Source organism: Cucumis sativus, chromosome 3 (genome assembly GCF_000004075.3).
Source record: "Cucumis sativus cultivar 9930 chromosome 3, Cucumber_9930_V3, whole genome shotgun sequence".
Classification (NCBI taxonomy): Eukaryota; Viridiplantae; Streptophyta; class Magnoliopsida; order Cucurbitales; family Cucurbitaceae; genus Cucumis; species Cucumis sativus.
Window position 1 is genome coordinate 8,322,889 of NC_026657.2, and position 17,757 is coordinate 8,340,645.

Consider the following 17,757-nt stretch of genomic DNA (forward strand, 5'->3'; position numbering starts at 1 on the left):
TTGTAAAAAGATCTTTGAACTATCTAAAAGACGTAAAATAGATCTCTTTGAACTTTCAATACTGTGTATAAAACACAAGTTTGAATTTGAAAGTTTAGTGACCTATTTGACATATTTGACACAACGTTAAAGTTTTAGCCACTAAACTTATAATTTAACCTATAGATATATATTTACAAATGTAATTAACCTATAGATATATATTTACAAATGGGAGGGTCTTACAGTCGTAGCTGCAATGATCAATTTCTCCCCTTGACGATGAGTCCTTTTCTTTGTAAATGTGTAAAGAAGCTGCCAAAAAGTGGCTGGAGGTTATGTGGCAGCGTTAACGTTAGAGATGGGGATGGGGTGGAGCGATGCAAGAGAATAGAAAATCATTGAATAATAGAGAACCAATACATGCTTTTATTATTTAAATCAATGGATACAATCTTAATAAGAAGAATATAAAGACATAGACACTTTTTTCGAACCTCCTAGTTACTATTACAAATCTTAGTAATAAAAGGTACGGTAACAATAATAAGAATATGGTTAAACTCCTTGTATAGAATAGAACCTAAACATCCAACTCTGATGCTGCCACCAAAATCATTACCTACCAAAACCAAAAAAAAATAAAAAATTAGAAACTCCAAATGTTACCATGGGGTAAATGCAACCTATGAAACTTCTTTTCTACAAGTTGCAATCATAAACTTATATACATTCTACGAGCCAAGAGAAAAGATATGACTCATTAGACAAAACTCAATGATCAACAATTACAATAAAATTTTACGGAAAAGATGAGCTGATCTGTGAAGTTTGTGATTGCAGGGTTACCTCAAAGATAACAATGCAAAAACTATTGGGCAGTTATCCTCATTCAGCCTACAGCAAAGAAACCCAGAGCAACGTCAGTACATAACAATAGTTAGATGTGTGGGTGAGCATGGTTGGTTACCACTTTCCCAATAGTTAGATGTGTGGTTTAGAAACCCAAAAATACTTTCGACCATGTATTTTATATTTGAAGGTCGTGAAATTAACAGCCACATTACGACAATAATTTCTAATGAATTGCATGTATGGTTTCTGTGCACTAGCCACAAGGTCAAAAAATATTCTAATATGTAAAGACATTAAACAACCACAGATCATAATTTCCAGACACATTAAACTACCAGACATGTAAAGATATTGGACTATCAAATTCCCTACAAATAAACAGATCCTTAGCGTGACTGCGTGAGTTATGTTCTCAATCATGGTTTTGAGAATCAAATTCCTAAATTTGGCTACAATTGAAACTTTGAGTTCCTCAACAACATAATCAAGGCTGAGTTCCAGCTTTTCTATTAAAAATTTGCAAGACGTGTTGAAGAAAATTATAATTATAGCATATCAAGGAAACTTACCTTTGCACTTTTTGGAGTAAAAACGGCTTTAACGGATTCAAACACCTCCTCAACAGGCCTCGCGGCATCAATCTAAAAAGAGTAGAACATGGTTCAAAATCTAGAATTAAAAAAATAGAAGAATAAAAAAGATATCAAAAAGTATTGAAGTGTGGACTGAGAATCAAAAACCTTCCGAACTTTCTCTTTGGATTCATAATATTGAATCACAGGAATACTAGACTCCAAGAAAACCCTAAATCGCTTCCTAATTGTTTCAATGTTGTCATCCACTCTTCCCTGAATTATATCCATAAAGAAAATACATAACGTGAAATTACATTTTCAAATAACAGATTTAAATACAAGAGGAATTAATCGTATCAAACCTCATTCCTACTCAACAAGCGCTTCTCCATCTCTTCCTCAGGACAATCAAAGAACAGGACTATAGATGGTTCAATGCCTGTCTGCAAAACATCAATGAAACGTATAGTTGAATCCAGCACTGCCTTGGATTGTACAATAACCTCAACAATCAATTATACAGATCGGATATTTTTTTTTCTTTTCTTTTTTATATATGAAAAAGCTATGGCCAGAAAAAAGAGAAAATTAACTTACAACTACTTCAAATGCAGCACGATTTTCCTCATTACGAGGAAATCCATCAATAAGAAATTTTTCATTGCCAGTTTCCTCTATAGCTCGCTGAAGAAGCTTTATGGTGACCTCAGAAGGAACAATCTTCCCTTCTTTGATCATGTTTTGAATCATCGTGCTAATAAAAGAAATAAAATGGTAGAATCAGCAGATATCATATACAATGCAAGTGGTAAAGTTGGGACAATGTATAATGCTGTAAAGCGTGAAACAGTTAGATTTACCAGATAGTATATGATAGAGGTATTCACATTTAGAAAAAAAGCAATACTGGAAAAAGGATAATTAACTTAGATGTCAACCCTCCGCACAAATACTCAACTCTTTCAAATACAATGCTGGGAAGTGAGAATTAAAATGATCATAATTTATAACCCAGATATAATCCAAAATTTTCAACTTCTTGACCGTAAATGATCTCAATCTACTATAGAATAAAATGTTGACGTATAAATACAGAACTAAACTGAAATTATGATTATTCAATTTCAAGCGTTAATACAACACGAAATGCATATACAAGTTATGGCAACATATGTGCCAGGACATGTTTCATACCCATTCTCTGAGCCAGATTTTATCTCTGCTCGGAGTAGATCACCAGCACTAAGGTGAGTGTACCCAAAGTGTTGGACAATATTTGCACATTGAGTACCCTTGCCACTTCCTGGTCCACCTGTTAAATAGATAATCCAACAATCATTTAGTGCCCAAAACAGAACCTATGAATTCATTGAACCGTTGAAAAGTAGACTCACCCAAAACAAAGACAACTGTAGGCTTCTTCTCAGCTAAGCTTCCATTAGTTTCCTGTAATTATATTTCAATCGTGTAGATCAGAAGAAAATGTATTAAAAATTCAGGATTAAAATTTTCATTTAAGAAGAAAGCAACTACAAACATCTCACAAAACTTGCGTCCAGGAAAATCCTCAATATAAGAAGTAAAAACGTGGTCAAAACTTACCTTGATTGGAGCAGCATCAACGACAGTCCCCATGACACTGATTCTAAACAGAACTAACTATCTACACAGAAACCAGATATAAATAATTCAAAATCAGGTTTGAGCACTCAAGCAAGAAGAAGAGAACAGGAAATTGAATCAAAACGATATATGACTTTCATGCTGAAATTAAAAAGATAAGTCGGAAGAACAATAGGCACAGTACATAAATCGTTAAAACGTGAATGACATAAAATCATATATCCTCAATCTACTTATTCTCTAAATCCTCAAACACTGAAGAAAAAAACACCGATCGAAATCTTCCAAACGTTAATATGAATATCATATCAGCTTTAACCGATTTCTTACAGATCCAACTTGCCTGACGTGGTTATCCATATAAACAAATAAAACAGTATAAGATCAACATTTAGGATCCAGAAATAAAGGCATGCACTACTTCACAACATTCAAAACACTAATCGTACTCTCGTCAATGAAGATTAGGTCAAAACAAGCCAACAAATAATAGAACATAATCATCATTTAGATAACAAACAGAACAAAGGAAATGCAAGCGAACAAGCAAAAACTTATCAGTTCTATCTCAATTTGCCTACCAAAAAATGGCGGTAAAAAAATTTCAAAGCCAGATCTAATAAAGTAAACATGAAACGAAGTCAAAAAACACAAGTAACACCTCAGTAACTATAAAATTTCTTAATCCTCCATACGAATTAACAACGGCAGAAGAAAGACAGAACTGGATCCAGACAAATCAGGAGCAAAATTAAAGCGGAAACAGGAAAGGCAATGCAGAGATCAACGAAGAAGTAATGCAATGAAGAAAGGTATGAAACGAAGGATTTGAGATCATGAAATCTTACAGTTGAAAATGGAGCGCGCGCGAAGAGGGGGGGGGGGGGGGGGGAGAGAGAGAGAGAGAGAGAGATCTGAAGAAGAATCGAAGAGGAGGGAAAACGCGGAAATAAAAGGAGGGGCAGTGGGTGGGTTAAATAGAGAGGTGGATTGACCGTAAGAATGGGCACGTAAGTTATGCCTTAAAATGAGCGTTACGGTCGCTACAGGGGTACTTATGTATTTTACTATTTAAGTTTCTTTTATTTATTTTTTTAATTGTTAATATGAGGTCGCGTAATTGCAACGGCTACGGTGGTCTTTCTCTTCTTTAATTTTTTTGGTTGGTTCCTCTTTGAGTAAATTCTAAGGGGCAATTGGATGGGATCCTAATTATTTATTATTTCACTCTTTAAAGATGTTGAAATTAATTGTTTTAAATTCCCTTTAATCTTAAATTCCTTTCGTTTTTTTTTTCTTTATTACTTTCTTCCAATTACGTTTGTATAATGTATAATTAATATTAAAGTATTGTGAATTTAAATGGAATAAAATTAGTAATAGCAAATTCTTGAAGGAGAAGATTTGGATCCTCCAATTGTTATACTTAAAAAAAATTAATTATGACCAACAAAAGTTCAATAAATTTTTTAATTCTACTTATGTATCTAAATAGGAAGAAAAAAACATATCATTAAGATTTCAGAGTTTAACGTTAGATTTATACATAAAAGATACGATTTTCTAGTCAATCGAAGAATGAGAAATAATATTGGTAAAAATTCTCTAGGTTGGAAGTGCGCTTTTAACTAATGAACTGGCTTGCTCGTGAGCCAACTAAGCTTGGAGTATTTTCAAATGGATTCTATTAGCAAGTCGAGGTCCACTTTCCCACTTTGAATCTTTTGACGACTAACTTTTTTTCTTTTTGGCCTTCAACCTAATCTGTTAAGTCCAATTTCACCGATTACAAATGTGACCATTAATGAAGGGAATTTTAACCTACGGTGAATACGATCAAATCCCCACATTAACTAATTAAAAAGAAGACCATGATATGAGGAGAAATATATAACCATAAAAATAAAATCTGTTGTACGTTTATGTTTATTTCTTCTATTTCTCTCTCCCATCTTCGTCGCCAAGTAGGTCTTCTATCATTCATTCCAAAATCACCTCCATTTTGATTTGAAAATCCTTCACAATCTTGGAAACAGAAGGTTAATTTCGAAACGCGCTTCTTCTCATTGTGCTCGAGGAATCCAAGATCGGGAATCAATTGGATCAATGGAAGATCCGTGCTCCGTTAGTAGCCCTAGAAGAATATTGAGTGTATCAAAGAGACGAAGAGCTAGAGACGAGAAAGGTCCTGGGTTTGGATTATCGGGAGAACATGGCCCCAAACCTTCGGAAGTTTATGGCTTCGTCGGTTCAATCTCAACCGTCGTTGCTACAGTTATATACTTGATTTGGGCATATCTTCCTCACTCTTCCCTTCATTCCATTGGAATCTATTACTATCCTAGCAGGTCAGTACTACGCCCAATTCGTATTCTCTTCGCCATTAGAATTACAAATTTAAACCTCATTTTACCACTCTACTCTACAGTCAAAATAGGAATAGTGCATAAACATTCACAAATTTATAACAAAAACATGCTATTAATGAAGAAGGTCATTGGCATGTGCTCTTCATAGGAAGTGTGCATAAGGAAGGAAAATAAGATCATAATGATAATCATAATATTGTTTGGTTTAGTGACCGAAATGAGATGATACTGTGTGCAGGTACTGGGCTCTGGCGGTGCCAGTTTTTGTAATGGTTTCAATCGCATTGGCATTGATGTTCTACATTGGTCTCAACTTTTTGTCCACTCCACCCCCAACTTCCTTTCATATCATATTTGGTAATTTTATTTTCATTTTAGTTTATTTCATTTCATTTTAAGGTTTAATTTAATGATCTGAAAAAAAGGGTTGGATTGTAAGGAATTGAAACTAATGGATTGTTTTTATGTTAATCAAATTTGTGTTTCTCTAGATGAATTCAGTAAAGAGCCATCTATCTCTGCTTGTTTGGAACAAGATCAGCCTATCGAACCGATATCCGATATTGGTATCAACAGAATCAACAAGCTTATGTTCAATAATAAGAAATGATATTGGCAACTCTAAAGGAAAATCCCGCAGCATATGGCTGGGAAAAAAGAAGAAATCGATCTTGCTATGACAACTATAAATTACGGAATTGCTGATAGCTTCATGTTAGTTCTTCGATAGAGAATATCTGCAAAGGGGTGCGTAATGACCGTGTTTGGGATCTTCCAAACATTCATTGAGTAATGTTGTAGTAGCAAGCCCTAACGGATTTGAAATCCTGGTTTCGCCATCAGAGTGCACCTTTTCGGATGCTATGAGGTCAGAAGTTTCCATTGATGTCATGTTTCTTCGGTCGCCTTTTGTTCTTTGATTCGAGTCATCTGGGAAACCAGCATTTCATGTACTCTTTCTTTCAACTGCAAATATTGCAAGTAATTAGAACATTCAATCTTAGAATATTTTTACGAACCAATTCTTGTAATGTGAAGCACTTTTACAACTTTTGATACCATAAACTATTCCAAGAATTAACAATTCTATAACTAAAAGAAAAAGGCTTAGGCTTGCACAAACAATTACCTCGTTAAGTCCTATATCATTCTTAACCGAAACCAGTAAGGCTCCATCGGGTCCAAATCGCCGGTACTTTTGTAGTTCAATATCGTCGTGATCACAGTTTTCCGTGCTGAAGGTTACAGGAGACTCTTTCAGAAGATCACATTTAGAGACAACATTGAGCCATAGATGGCTGCCATATCTTTCCTTCATTTCTTTGTAGATGGCAAACTGTAAAATATATAGGCTCAATGCATATTAGGGTGAAAGAGATAACAATTAAAACAATTTGACATTTCTGTCCAGTCAGTTATAGACTATAGTCGCCGGATTGGCGGATTTCTGTTTGGAGATGTGGTTCATGTCAAATTCAAACTCTCACAGAAGAGAACATTGAAACTTAGATATCAAAATTGTTAATGGTTGTTGGATGTTCTCCCTGTAGAACACTATAATATGGAACTGTTTGAATCAAACATATTTGTTCAAGCATTAAACCCTACTAACAACTTAAACATAACTAGCTCAGTTGGTTAAGATATATCTAAATTCCTAAACCCCACATGTCAATGAACTAAACAAACAACCATAAATTCGTACTGATATTTTTCCCCACTTTAGGTATTGTATTAAATTTGAAAATAAAGATTGGCCCAGTGATACCTGATCGGAAGGTGAAGTGCCACATTCGCCAGACAGATCATGTACAAATAGCACTGCCGTTGGAAGATGTGATAGCACAGCAAGAGTTAACTTCTCCAAATTGTTTCTATCATCTGCGGATCCGTAGGACAGGTTAATAAGTTCGACATTCATACTGAGAGGCACATTTCTTTTCTTGAGATGTGGAGAAGGATCAGCTCTATGTCAAAAGTATCGAGAAATATAGACATCATGCTGATAATATAAATATGAATAGTGACCATTTATAAATCACGTGTAAATTTAATTTATCAATTCGTACAGTCCTAAAGAATCCAACACCGACACATTGGTAACCATTTATAAATGTAATATGAGGTGTTAAATTTAATTTATCATATCGTATAGTTTCCACGATTTTTTCTAAAAAAATCCCTCGCCGACATGATATTGGTATTACTTCACAAATTTGAGAGTACCATATTTTGGACGTTGTAGAAATTTTGACTCATTTTAACTAACCCCTTGACTAAATAGAAGAAGAGATGCCACGAGACTGGCACTTAAATTAATTGCATGGATTAGAAAGAAAAGAAAAACTGAAATTTATAGTTTTTTGCAAGAAGATATCCAGAGCATTAAAATGCAATTACCATCAGATCTTCTCAGAAGTCCAGGGGTATCCGTTACCTGCAGCAATCAGATTTGAAGAGAATAAGTTGAATCGAGAGAGGGAGGGAGAGATATGTTATCCATGTATTTTAGAGCAAAATATCACCTGAAAATGCTGGTAGTTTAGGACTGTATGACCCATCAGTATTCCTCGTGTAGTGAATGGGTAGTTACAGATCTAATGGAAAACAATAATAGAAAGAAAGATTCATCACATTATTCAGGGCCAAGATTCTCTCTAGTAGTACCTATATAGTTGGAAGTGATTTTGAAATGATTAAAATCAATTTTGTCGTATTCAAAATCACTGCAAAACAACCATTTAATCCTTCAAAAGTGTAAACCCTTAATACATTAGTTTGGAGTGATTAAAAGCATGTTTAAGAATTTTCCAAGCATGAGTGTTTAAAATAGAACATAATAGCACACCTCACCTCAGGCTTCCCAGTAGAGAGGATCCGAACCAAGGACGACTTCCCAACATTAGGGGCTCCCACAAGACAAAGGGTTGGTTTATCCAAGTCCACAACTGGCATTGCCCGTAAAGTCTGGATGAATTGTATACATCAAAAATCATTGTTAATAAATATAGGTTCCAATTTTTTAACAACTGGCAGGTTTAGATGAACTGAAGCAATAAAAAACAGCTCGTGGGTCCCAAAAAAAAATTCAATGATTTTTTTAAAAAATATATATATATCTACCTAACTTTTCATTTCAAAGATGAAAAGAGACTCATGCTCATGGTACAAAAATATAAAAATAAGACGACAAATCCTTTTACCACAGAAGTATGATATTCAATTAGCCATTGCAGAAAAATAAAATAATACCTTTGCAATATGCAACAGATCATCAACAGCTTTTGCTTGATGAATATAGGCTTCTTCCACTTTCTTCATACCCTGCATTTAAAATAACACTATGTGAATTGATTTCACATATTCGAAAAAGAACAAACCTCATTAAGGAGAGAACTAACCACACTAAGACTTTCCTCAGCATCCCGCTTTGATGCGGACTGCAAAACAACATGAAAGTACAATTAAAAATAAACTTTTTTTCTTTTCGTTGTTGTGAATGTTTGTGTGAGAGAGAGGTGGGGGTAGTCACTGGTAACTAATCAAGTAGACAGATTTTTTTAGCTACGTTTTGTTTTGCTAACTCAAAATTTTTCTCCCTAAAATTGCTCCTTTTAAAATATGATTGCTTTAAAAATTTTCATATGGTAAAAAAGTGGTGAAAATTACACCTCCACTACCTGCAATCTACAAGATTTAACCAAGGAAAACAAAGAAGGAACCAGTGACCATGACAAAATAAAAATAATAAATAATAAATAAATAAAAACCTTTGCACAGAGAGAAGCATACTCCTTCCCTGTAGATACCACTTTCTTCCTTAAAGTATCAACCTTTCTCAAGACCTGTTAAAGGTTAATTGTAGAAACGTTACTTAACAGATGATCCTTTACAATAATGTTCCCCGTGGAAATGAATTCCGTCATAGAATCACAAGTAAATTTCAACAGATTGAGGTTCGGTTTAGGAAAATAAAGTATTATCAACCAAGGAAAAACACGAAAACTCATTAACATGGCTCACAAAATAACTAATTTCTTCACATAAGCAACCATGGATAACATATTAAATTGTAATTTTGAAAATAGATTTCAAATCTTCCAAAGTTCAAATGTAAATTACCACAAGAATATCATGTGTAGAATTCAAGAAAACCTTAGAACAAGTCAAAATCAGTGATTCTAATTATTAGAAGATTATAAGTTCGTGAAATAATTCAATATTGAAGGACAAGAAAAATAGCGGCACATTTATACTGCAAAACGTAGATAGAGTTGCTTCATGATATACCTGTTCATACTTTCCATCTCCAAGTGTCAACTCAATGAGAGAACATTCATAAGGGTGAAGATATTCTTTCTTTGGAAATTCTTCCAGGTATGTTCGCAAGCGAACTGCCAATTCCTAACAAAGGAAACAATATGTCACAATATTGGCTTTTACAATATTTCATTGACAATTATAATGCACCAGGTAATTCTTTTAGAACGGTTGAAAAGAAGACTGGTATTTGGGATAAGAACAAACTTTCATCAGTGTATCAAGTTGCTTAGCACCCCTATTTCTCTCCCTCTTCGCAATATTAGCTATTCCTGAAAAAATAACAAAAACGTCAACACAATCAGGTGGTTTGAATTCGGTTTCCTCCAAATCAGGTCACACAATCGGCCAAACAAACACTGAAACAGAACCGCATGCTACTAAAAGTACCCTTTGTAGGGCTAACCCTCTTCGCCGTCTTTAGTGCAGAATGCAAAATATCAATAGATGGCATCACCATGGGCAGCTTTTGAAATGCACCCATGTTCTCAAGACTCTTTGATGGTTCGTCCTTTTTCTGGAAAACCAGAACATGAGACATTAACCCATCTTCTTTCAATTAGAATGCAAGTAAAAGACCACTGCAAAAGAGCTAAACATGAAGCTATATCCCCCAAGTGAAAAATATGCACGTATTAAAAACTAATGAAAAGGGGTAGAGAGAGATAGTATAAATTATGAAATGCTAATATGACAAACCAAGCAAAAGAAATGAGATACTGAGCATTCTAATCAACAAAATCAATTTTAGTTTAAGGTGGATCCTTCAAACTAATACCGAACTTCAGAATTTAACTTAGCGTCCCAGAATTTTAGTTTAAGATATACAATGCCACAACCTCAAAATTAAAGTAAATGAAAAAATAACCAAATACCTTCGCTTCATTTTGATCCTTTGTTTCAGTTTTCGGTATGTAACTACCACGGACAACGTTATATGTTTCAGTTTGAATCGACCTACAGAAGCATTGATTTGGATAAATCCTAGAACTCCTACTCACGTGCATACCTGCACAAGAAGAAGACATATAGCAAATATCAGAAACTAGCCCCAAAAAAAAGTACTGAACTCTCAAGTACTCTATCTTACTCCTTGTTCCTAATCCACAGGCGAACAAAAATCGATTTCAAAATGAAGTGAGAGAACATATTTCGATAGATAACCAAAGTATCATTCAGGAAACTAAGAAATGGCGGCAGCGGCGGCCCGTATCAACGTCAATTTCAACCATAAAATAGCAATTGGAAAAGCAATGTAAGAGAGAGGAAAACTCATCATCCTCCTGAACAACACAATCAAGCAAGGGAGAGGCAAAAAAGATATATATAAAATCAGAACCGTTGAAAACATTGAAGCGTCGGATGATGAGAAGTTTAAAGGGAGGGCTCTGGCAGAGCTGGAAGACGGTGCTGCAAGCGCCATTCATTCCGACAAAGCTTCTCCGGTCAGGTCCGTAGCTCCATGAGAGGACTCTAACCTTATTTGTTGGTTTTCAAAGTGCCGACGTATGTTCCGTTCCAGGATATTATTTTTCTTAGTTCTTATATTTTCCAAAAATCTTAAATTTAAGGAAAATTTTTAAAAAGAGATAATTTTATAAAATATTTACTAACTCTATCAAATTCTATCTCGAATAATGATTAGACTATCGTTCATAAAATTAAATATTGTAATTTATTTTACTAATTTAAAAATCTCTAAATTTAATCACATTTTATTATCAAATTTGAATTTTAATGCTAGAAGAACTTTGTTTTTATTTAATCAAACTCCAATCAAGTATTAAAATTAAAATTGAACATTAAAATTTATAAATATTAAATTTGAACAAATTAGTATATAAAACTAAAATGATATTTTGAATGCAAGACCACTATAAACCATTATGTAAATATCTCATTTGGGGATTGTTTAGTTTAAGATTTTATAAATGTGTCAAAAATTGATGACTATTTAGTTTAAGATTTTATAAATGTGTCAAAAATTGGTGACTATAAAAATCCGATGACTACGAACCTACCGAGAGAAATCAAATATGACTATTTAGTTATGAATTTGAAATGCAATCAAATCGTGATGAAAAAAATAATGTATCACAAAATAACAATTATTCATAACTATTTAGTTATGAATTTGAAATGCAATCAAATTGTGATGAAAAATATGTATCACAAAATAACAATTAGGTATATATTTAATTCGTGGAATTAAGCATGTCAAACACACATACATAAATAAAATGGGTGTGGGTATTTAAATTTTTTAACTTCAAAAATAATTATTAGCAATTGTGATTTTAGTAATAACAAGTCTGTACACAAACAAATCCAACGTTAGAAAAATAAGAACATACTTTTCTTTTTCAATTCCTTTTATTGTTCATATTTGAATGAAACTCCAACTTTACTACATTATTGTATTATATAAATTTATTATCAAAATACATGTATCATCTTCAAACTAAAAATACACCATATAGATTCAATCAAATTATCCAACAAAAAGATCAAAATAATATAAAAAGTTGCAAGGCCAATCAAAACTATATAAGGCATATATATATATATATATATATTATATTACTTGGGGAATGCAAGATCACCACAACCATCATTGTTAATATCATAATAACTAAAAATACATCATTTGAAGATAACTACTACAAAAGAATAGAAACAAATCCAAGAAATTCAGCTGTATCATACAAGACGTTTGATATACCGAACTCAACGTGCCCACGACACCGAATCGATCTCGTCCCTGGCTGCCTTGTAGAGCTCAAGCCTCTTTGAACATTGCTGTCTTCTCTCCATTAGGGCAGGGTCTTCATCCAGTAATTGAGAAAGCTGTTTGGCCTGATAAGATCAATAATAAATCATGATTCTAAAATTCTCACAAGTTAATGACCAAAAATCACCCGTTGAAAAAGAAAACAATAGCTCTATTAGTTTTTATCGAGTTTGGGACTCGAACTTTCAGAATTGTTGATTGAGGATGTATGTCTCAACCAGTTGACATACATCGAGCAACATCAATGTAACTCAACGATTAAAGCATCGGTATAGACGAAGATTCAAATTCTGCACCCAACAGTTATAAGGATAAGTTTTTCTAAATTGAAAGTGAGAATAAATAAACGAAATACCTCTTTCTTCCCTAAGAGTGTGTAGAAATAATTAAGTAACGATTGCTTGGCTTCCTTGACTTGGCAATAAACCACTGCTTTTGGGATAGTATTCCTCAAAGTGTCCGATACCATTCCTATATATGAGGAAACGTTTGATCCTATTCTTCGAAAATGACCCTCTGAGTATCGATCTCCTCCCGAGGAGGCAGCTGCTGCTGCTGTTGCTGCTGGGCCTCCGGCTTTCTCAATCTCTTGAGGAAGTCTTCTAAAGAAATCCACGGTCAAGTAGGAAGATTCCATGTCAACAAGTCGAATCACTGTCTTCTTACTCTCCTCACGAAATCTTTCCAAGGCCTCATTTGAAGCAGCAGCAATCTCAGCTTGTAAGGTTGGGAAGCGCTTTAATTCCTGATATTTCCATACCAAAATGTGAGAATTAACCTCCGTGTGTACGTATCTATCTCGTAACAAACTTTCATAATGAGGAGGACCCCATGAGCCAAATGAACCAGTATTATTTACCTGTGTTTCTCCAATAGACTTCCTCACCAGTTCTTTTAAAACAAAGTGAACCTAAATGAAAGTTCACATGTTAATAAACGCTCTAAAAATGATGAATAGGTAAAAAAATGAGCAATAAAGTCCAATTGGACAAGAAGCAAAAGGAGCAACGTACAGCATCTACAGAAGCTTCAGCTGGTCCCCTGAAATAATTTAGGGACCCCTCAATAAGACGTCGATAACCTTGCTCTGGGGCGATCAAGTGAGGTTGATAGCCATCTGCCTCTGAAACAATTTTCCTCACATTCTGCATGGAAAGATGGCGATCGAAAGGAAGCTTTCTCAAAGCAGCAGGAAGCTGATGGTCGAAAACCCCGTATATACGATCACCTCCAGGTCGCCTAGTGGAATAATGTAACTCAAAAAATTATTGTGATTTGTTAACAAAAATAGAACCCAATTCATAATATTGAGAAAAAAAATCAGAGTAGGGAGAACAAAAACATTTACAAAATGCTTTACCCTCCTTCCAAATGCTCCTTGAAAATTCGATCGAAAGCACGACAAAGTTCCAAAATAGTATACAATTGAGCCTGAAATAAAACAGGTAAGTAGAAGGTAGCGTAATGGTAAAGAATTTTACAATCTATAATATAACAAGAGTGATAAGTTGCTCACTCCAGCATCAACAGCAATAGGTCTGCCAAGATGATCCATCTCAGATTCAAGTTCATCGATGCTTTTGTTAATCAAAGAGGTGATACTGGGTATACGAGCTCTAATCACAGACTCCAAATGCTACAAGAACAAGAATTCACAGTAAATAAAGATGATATTTTTTGCAAAACAAAAATTATACTGAAAGGCAATAAAAATCAGAACTTAGAACCAAACCTTTGATAAGAGCTTAGCAAGATACTCTGATCCCATTTTATTTGCTAAGTGTCCATAGTCAGGACTAGTTGCAAAGTACTCACGCTCTTTACGTCTAGCAATAATCATATCTACATTTTTGTTTATGTCAGCTTGAGATCGGTTCACTATGCCAACCCATGGGTGTTGTAGTCGATATGATCTTCCTTCCAAAACCTTTTACAAAAATGAACATATATGTTTCAATTTTTCCTTTAAACTAAAGCATATATATAATTCATTGATACTGTAGGAGTTATAACTAACGAAAAATAACTATGAAGTTCAACTTTGAATCTTTGAGCATTCTACATTACTCATTAAGAATTCAATCTTTGCTGTAATAAGATTTCCCCTAGCAAGACCTCAAAACTAATACAGGATAACAACTTACATCCAAAGCATTAGTTCCTTTGTCCATCAAGTCAAGCTTCGTCAACACCCCAAAAGTCCTTTCCCCTAATCATCGCAAAACACAACATAATTACCAGCTTGAAAAGATGTAAATTTTACAGAAATTTAAAGGACAAAAATGGGAGAGAAGAAGAAAAGAAAGGGAACTACAAGCAGAACATACCAGATGCGTCCACTTCCCTTGCAAGTTTAATAGCATCCGAAGTTGCTATGTCTTGATTGGCAGGAGATATTGCAAGAATAATGCAATTAGGCTGTAAAAGGTACACATGATACAAATTCACATTTCGTACTAATATATTCGCAACTAAAACAGCAGCAGAGCACAAACAAAATATATATTTCCGTAATCAACATAGCAAATGAGGAGGAGGATAAGTCAAATACACAAATTGCTTGAATAGAAGTACTGGACACTGGAGAAGGTGAGCACCATAACATGCTCCTAAAAGGATTTTTTATGCAAGGCTTAACTGCCCATCACACAATAATTATTACTGAAAATGAACATACATAATCTCACTACCTTCTCAACGTAAGTTCGAACCATGGCCTCGATGTCTTCAACGATACTTTCAGGCTGTCCCTCTAAAATTAAAAAGTAAAATAATAATTATAATAAATAAATAAATAAAAGTACACAAATCTCGTTTTGTCAAAATGTTAATCAGCTGAAACATATCTACATACCTACTGCAACTTTTGTTAATCCAGGTAAATCAATAAGAGTCAGGTTGACAACTGAAAAAATGAAAGAAACCAAGTGTCATAAGCGTACTAAAACAGCCGTATAAGAGGTGAAAAGTAGCGGAAAATATATTGCAGAACAAATGTACGTTAAAGATCAAACATAGCAAGAAAAGAAAGCAAAATTTAAAAAATAGTAATAAAAAAAAGATGTAGAAGATGCTACAATTATAAATGGAATTAGTAAAGTACAGGGAACACCAACAAATTGAACTGAGAGGAATCACAAAGACACGTAATAAATTAAACATTGTTCAGGCAACTACGGAATGAACAAACTCTGACAACCATGGTGAATGAGCCACGTGAAAGCAGGCGAAAGATCACATACCATTTGGAGAGTAAATGCTAAGATGAATGGGAACTGGGGATATCTGTTTTGTCTTCCCAGTTACTCTGTCAGTTTCGTCTTGAATTTCTTTGCGGACGGCAGCTGCAGTGCATTAAAAGAAGAGGACAGGATCAATTACAACAAGCTAGAACAACAGATGGGAATTACGTACAAGACTAGCAAATATACACAAATAACGATGTTCGGGAACTAAACTTGTAATTTAACCCATAACTATCATAGAACCACATGGAAATGGTCATCATACCGAAGTCCGTAAATCGCCTCTTAGGAAGATGAAGAAACTCAGCATACTCTTGCGACCCCTGCTCTGTCTTGTGAAGCTGCAACACTAACGGCCGTCGAGTCACTATCCCTGCATTTATCAAAAAAAGTATAACCTAATTAAGCAATGTACACTAGCTCGTAAACTATAAAAACTTGAATTAAACCTAAAGGATCAAATTGCCTCACCTGAACCTCTCGGAAGGAAATCGCGACCAACTATACTTTCAAGAACTGAAGATTTTCCAGAACTCTGTTTTGAGAGAGAAATAAACTGAACAGTCAGAGAAAAACGATAAACCCCAAGAGAATTATTTTTTACGAAAAGAAATGGTTTAGTTCCAACAGTGAAAAACTCTTCCATATCCCCAAAACCCTAACTATAAACAAAGTATTCAGCAACCTAACTCTGCTCCGAAGGATTAACCCCGAAACTTCTCCCATCAACCACAATTCCTCTATATTTGAAGAGAATTGCCAATACTTGTTACAGAACTAACAAGAAGAAAACAAAATTGAAGCGAAAACAGAGAGAAATGAAAGAAAGAACTAGAACCTGGCCACCGACAACAGCAACAGAGGGAAGAGCTTCCCAGAGAGAAGAAAAGGTGTTATCACCACCACCATAGTCACCAAGCATAGTACAAGCTCTCTGAATCCGATTCACCAGCCCAATCAAGCTCTCCATGGTCGTCATCTCAAACACAAACCAAAAATCAACCGAACAGTCAACTCGAAATCAAAGATAAACAAAACCCAAATACAAGAATTGATGCTAAAGGGAGAAAGGAGAGAGAATTTGAGGACTGTTCAAAGGAATCGAAAGTGTGGGAGAAAGAATGAAGAGCTGATGAAGAAAAGAGAACAGTGCTTGCTCTCTCTCGCTACTTTAGCCTTTTAGGACAGTCGTCAAAGGCCCGTTGAAAGCGGCTAAAATACACAATGTTATTGACGGTTGGCTAAAATACGCTGCGCGTGTGTAACGCACGTGTGGTTTTTCAAATTTTGAAATTTGAATATTTGTAATGCTGTAATGGTGGAGCCCACTAGGAAGGCAAATTCTAGAAAGAAAAGCCAAAGGATGTTTTCAATTTGTTCGTTATAGGGATAACCAATTTTAGATTAAGAATTCTATTTCATATATATACATATTTTTTTGGTTACGGTTTGTCCGTTGGTTCGCCCGGATCTGATTCTCAATTTTCTTCACCTATTCTTTTAAATAAACTAAAATATATACAAAATATTATCGTTTAAGTATCTATTTTATATAGATTATAACATATTGTTATGATTAAAAATTTATTTTAAATAACATAATATCATAAATTTCACTATATGTAAAAAAATATAATCCAAATTTAAATTTGAAACTAAATTTTGCATCTTAGTTAAATTTCAACTTCCTAATATTATGCGTTAAATTTGTTCTTTTTTTTTAAATGTGCATTAAAATTGGATGAATTATATAATCCCTTTTATATCTTAAACTTAAATAGGCATAGCAATGTTTGGTTCTCATTGGTTTTTGTTCGAAGCATTCTTAGAAAAGCTATACAAAACCCATAAATTTTAACTTTTTCCAAACAAAATTTAAATACTCTATGACATAGTTAAACCAGTTAATATATAAACTGTAGTATGTGAATAAAATGTTATCTGTAACCAAACATGAAATTTATTATTGTTATTGTTACTATGATAGATAAAAATAAGTA

At 34.1% G+C, this 17,757-nt stretch overlaps 4 protein-coding genes across 5 annotated transcripts; 1 reads left to right on the forward strand and 3 right to left on the reverse strand.

Annotated features, from left to right (window-relative positions):
* Nucleotides 1-366: 366 nt before the first annotated feature.
* LOC101204669 (UMP-CMP kinase 3) lies at nt 367-4,025 on the reverse strand. Of its 2 annotated transcripts, none has more exons than XM_004133911.3 (10): nt 3,881-4,025; nt 3,012-3,072; nt 2,804-2,855; nt 2,604-2,721; nt 2,007-2,163; nt 1,772-1,852; nt 1,575-1,682; nt 1,404-1,475; nt 829-876; nt 367-601 (listed from the first exon to the last, which is right to left on the reverse strand). In XM_004133911.3, exons 2-9 carry the CDS (start codon nt 3,042-3,044, stop codon nt 868-870), a joined length of 630 nt encoding a protein of 209 aa, XP_004133959.1. In that variant the 5' UTR covers nt 3,045-3,072; nt 3,881-4,025; the 3' UTR covers nt 367-601; nt 829-867. The 2 variants fall into 2 exon arrangements, with proteins under 2 accessions (XP_004133959.1, XP_011650831.1); XM_011652529.2 differs by having other exon boundaries at nt 3,012-3,068; nt 3,881-3,899.
* Nucleotides 4,026-4,927: 902 nt separating this feature from the next.
* Nucleotides 4,928-6,466, forward strand: LOC101204909 (phosphatidylinositol N-acetylglucosaminyltransferase subunit P). The gene is made up of 3 exons (XM_004133912.3): nt 4,928-5,380; nt 5,640-5,758; nt 5,893-6,466. Exons 1-3 carry the CDS (start codon nt 5,139-5,141, stop codon nt 6,009-6,011), a joined length of 480 nt encoding a protein of 159 aa, XP_004133960.1. The 5' UTR covers nt 4,928-5,138; the 3' UTR covers nt 6,012-6,466.
* Nucleotides 5,844-11,245, reverse strand: LOC101204423 (nucleolar GTP-binding protein 1). The gene is made up of 14 exons (XM_011652531.2): nt 11,061-11,245; nt 10,597-10,730; nt 10,112-10,238; nt 9,929-9,993; nt 9,692-9,805; nt 9,172-9,246; nt 8,803-8,841; nt 8,654-8,725; nt 8,255-8,368; nt 7,927-7,998; nt 7,802-7,838; nt 7,170-7,282; nt 6,531-6,737; nt 5,844-6,367 (listed from the first exon to the last, which is right to left on the reverse strand). The coding sequence occupies exons 1-14, from the start codon at nt 11,146-11,148 to the stop codon at nt 6,290-6,292; spliced, it is 1,335 nt and encodes a 444-aa protein (XP_011650833.1). The 5' UTR covers nt 11,149-11,245; the 3' UTR covers nt 5,844-6,289.
* Nucleotides 11,246-12,262: 1,017 nt separating this feature from the next.
* LOC101203934 (dynamin-related protein 1E) lies at nt 12,263-16,941 on the reverse strand. The gene is made up of 15 exons (XM_004133908.3): nt 16,596-16,941; nt 16,229-16,292; nt 16,023-16,130; nt 15,755-15,856; nt 15,367-15,417; nt 15,203-15,264; nt 14,840-14,930; nt 14,657-14,721; nt 14,245-14,439; nt 14,029-14,148; nt 13,873-13,943; nt 13,526-13,751; nt 13,372-13,422; nt 12,868-13,257; nt 12,263-12,577 (listed from the first exon to the last, which is right to left on the reverse strand). Exons 1-15 carry the CDS (start codon nt 16,734-16,736, stop codon nt 12,449-12,451), a joined length of 1,866 nt encoding a protein of 621 aa, XP_004133956.1. The 5' UTR covers nt 16,737-16,941; the 3' UTR covers nt 12,263-12,448.
* Between the last annotated feature and the right edge of the window lie 816 nt (nt 16,942-17,757).

What these genes read in the sequence shown, in the direction of transcription:
- LOC101204669 (XM_004133911.3), bottom strand. Translation starts at nt 3,044, where the DNA reads ATGGGGACTGTCGTTGATGCTGCTCCAATCAAG. An exon ending in GTGCTGCATTTGAAGTAGTT is followed by an intron (nt 1,853 to 2,006) that starts GTAAGTTAATTT and finishes GATGTTTTGCAG; the next exon opens with ACAGGCATTGAACCATCTAT. An exon ending in CCAAAGAGAAAGTTCGGAAG is followed by an intron (nt 1,476 to 1,574) that starts GTTTTTGATTCT and finishes TACTCTTTTTAG; the next exon opens with ATTGATGCCGCGAGGCCTGT.
- LOC101204909 (XM_004133912.3), top strand. Translation starts at nt 5,139, where the DNA reads ATGGAAGATCCGTGCTCCGTTAGTAGCCCTAGAAGAATATTGAGTGTA. An exon ending in ATCTATTACTATCCTAGCAG is followed by an intron (nt 5,381 to 5,639) that starts GTCAGTACTACG and finishes TACTGTGTGCAG; the next exon opens with GTACTGGGCTCTGGCGGTGC. An exon ending in TTCCTTTCATATCATATTTG is followed by an intron (nt 5,759 to 5,892) that starts GTAATTTTATTT and finishes GTGTTTCTCTAG; the next exon opens with ATGAATTCAGTAAAGAGCCA.
- LOC101204423 (XM_011652531.2), bottom strand. Translation starts at nt 11,148, where the DNA reads ATGAATGGCGCTTGCAGCACCGTCTTCCAGCTCTGCCAGAGCCCTCCC. An exon ending in AACTTGATACACTGATGAAA is followed by an intron (nt 9,806 to 9,928) that starts GTTTGTTCTTAT and finishes TTCCTTTGTTAG; the next exon opens with GAATTGGCAGTTCGCTTGCG. An exon ending in TCTCTACTGGGAAGCCTGAG is followed by an intron (nt 7,999 to 8,254) that starts GTGAGGTGTGCT and finishes GTTTTCCATTAG; the next exon opens with ATCTGTAACTACCCATTCAC.
- LOC101203934 (XM_004133908.3), bottom strand. Translation starts at nt 16,736, where the DNA reads ATGACGACCATGGAGAGCTTGATTGGGCTGGTGAATCGGATTCAGAGA. An exon ending in AAGGGAAGTGGACGCATCTG is followed by an intron (nt 14,722 to 14,839) that starts GTATGTTCTGCT and finishes TGCGATGATTAG; the next exon opens with GGGAAAGGACTTTTGGGGTG. An exon ending in CTGAAGCTTCTGTAGATGCT is followed by an intron (nt 13,423 to 13,525) that starts GTACGTTGCTCC and finishes ACTTTCATTTAG; the next exon opens with GTTCACTTTGTTTTAAAAGA.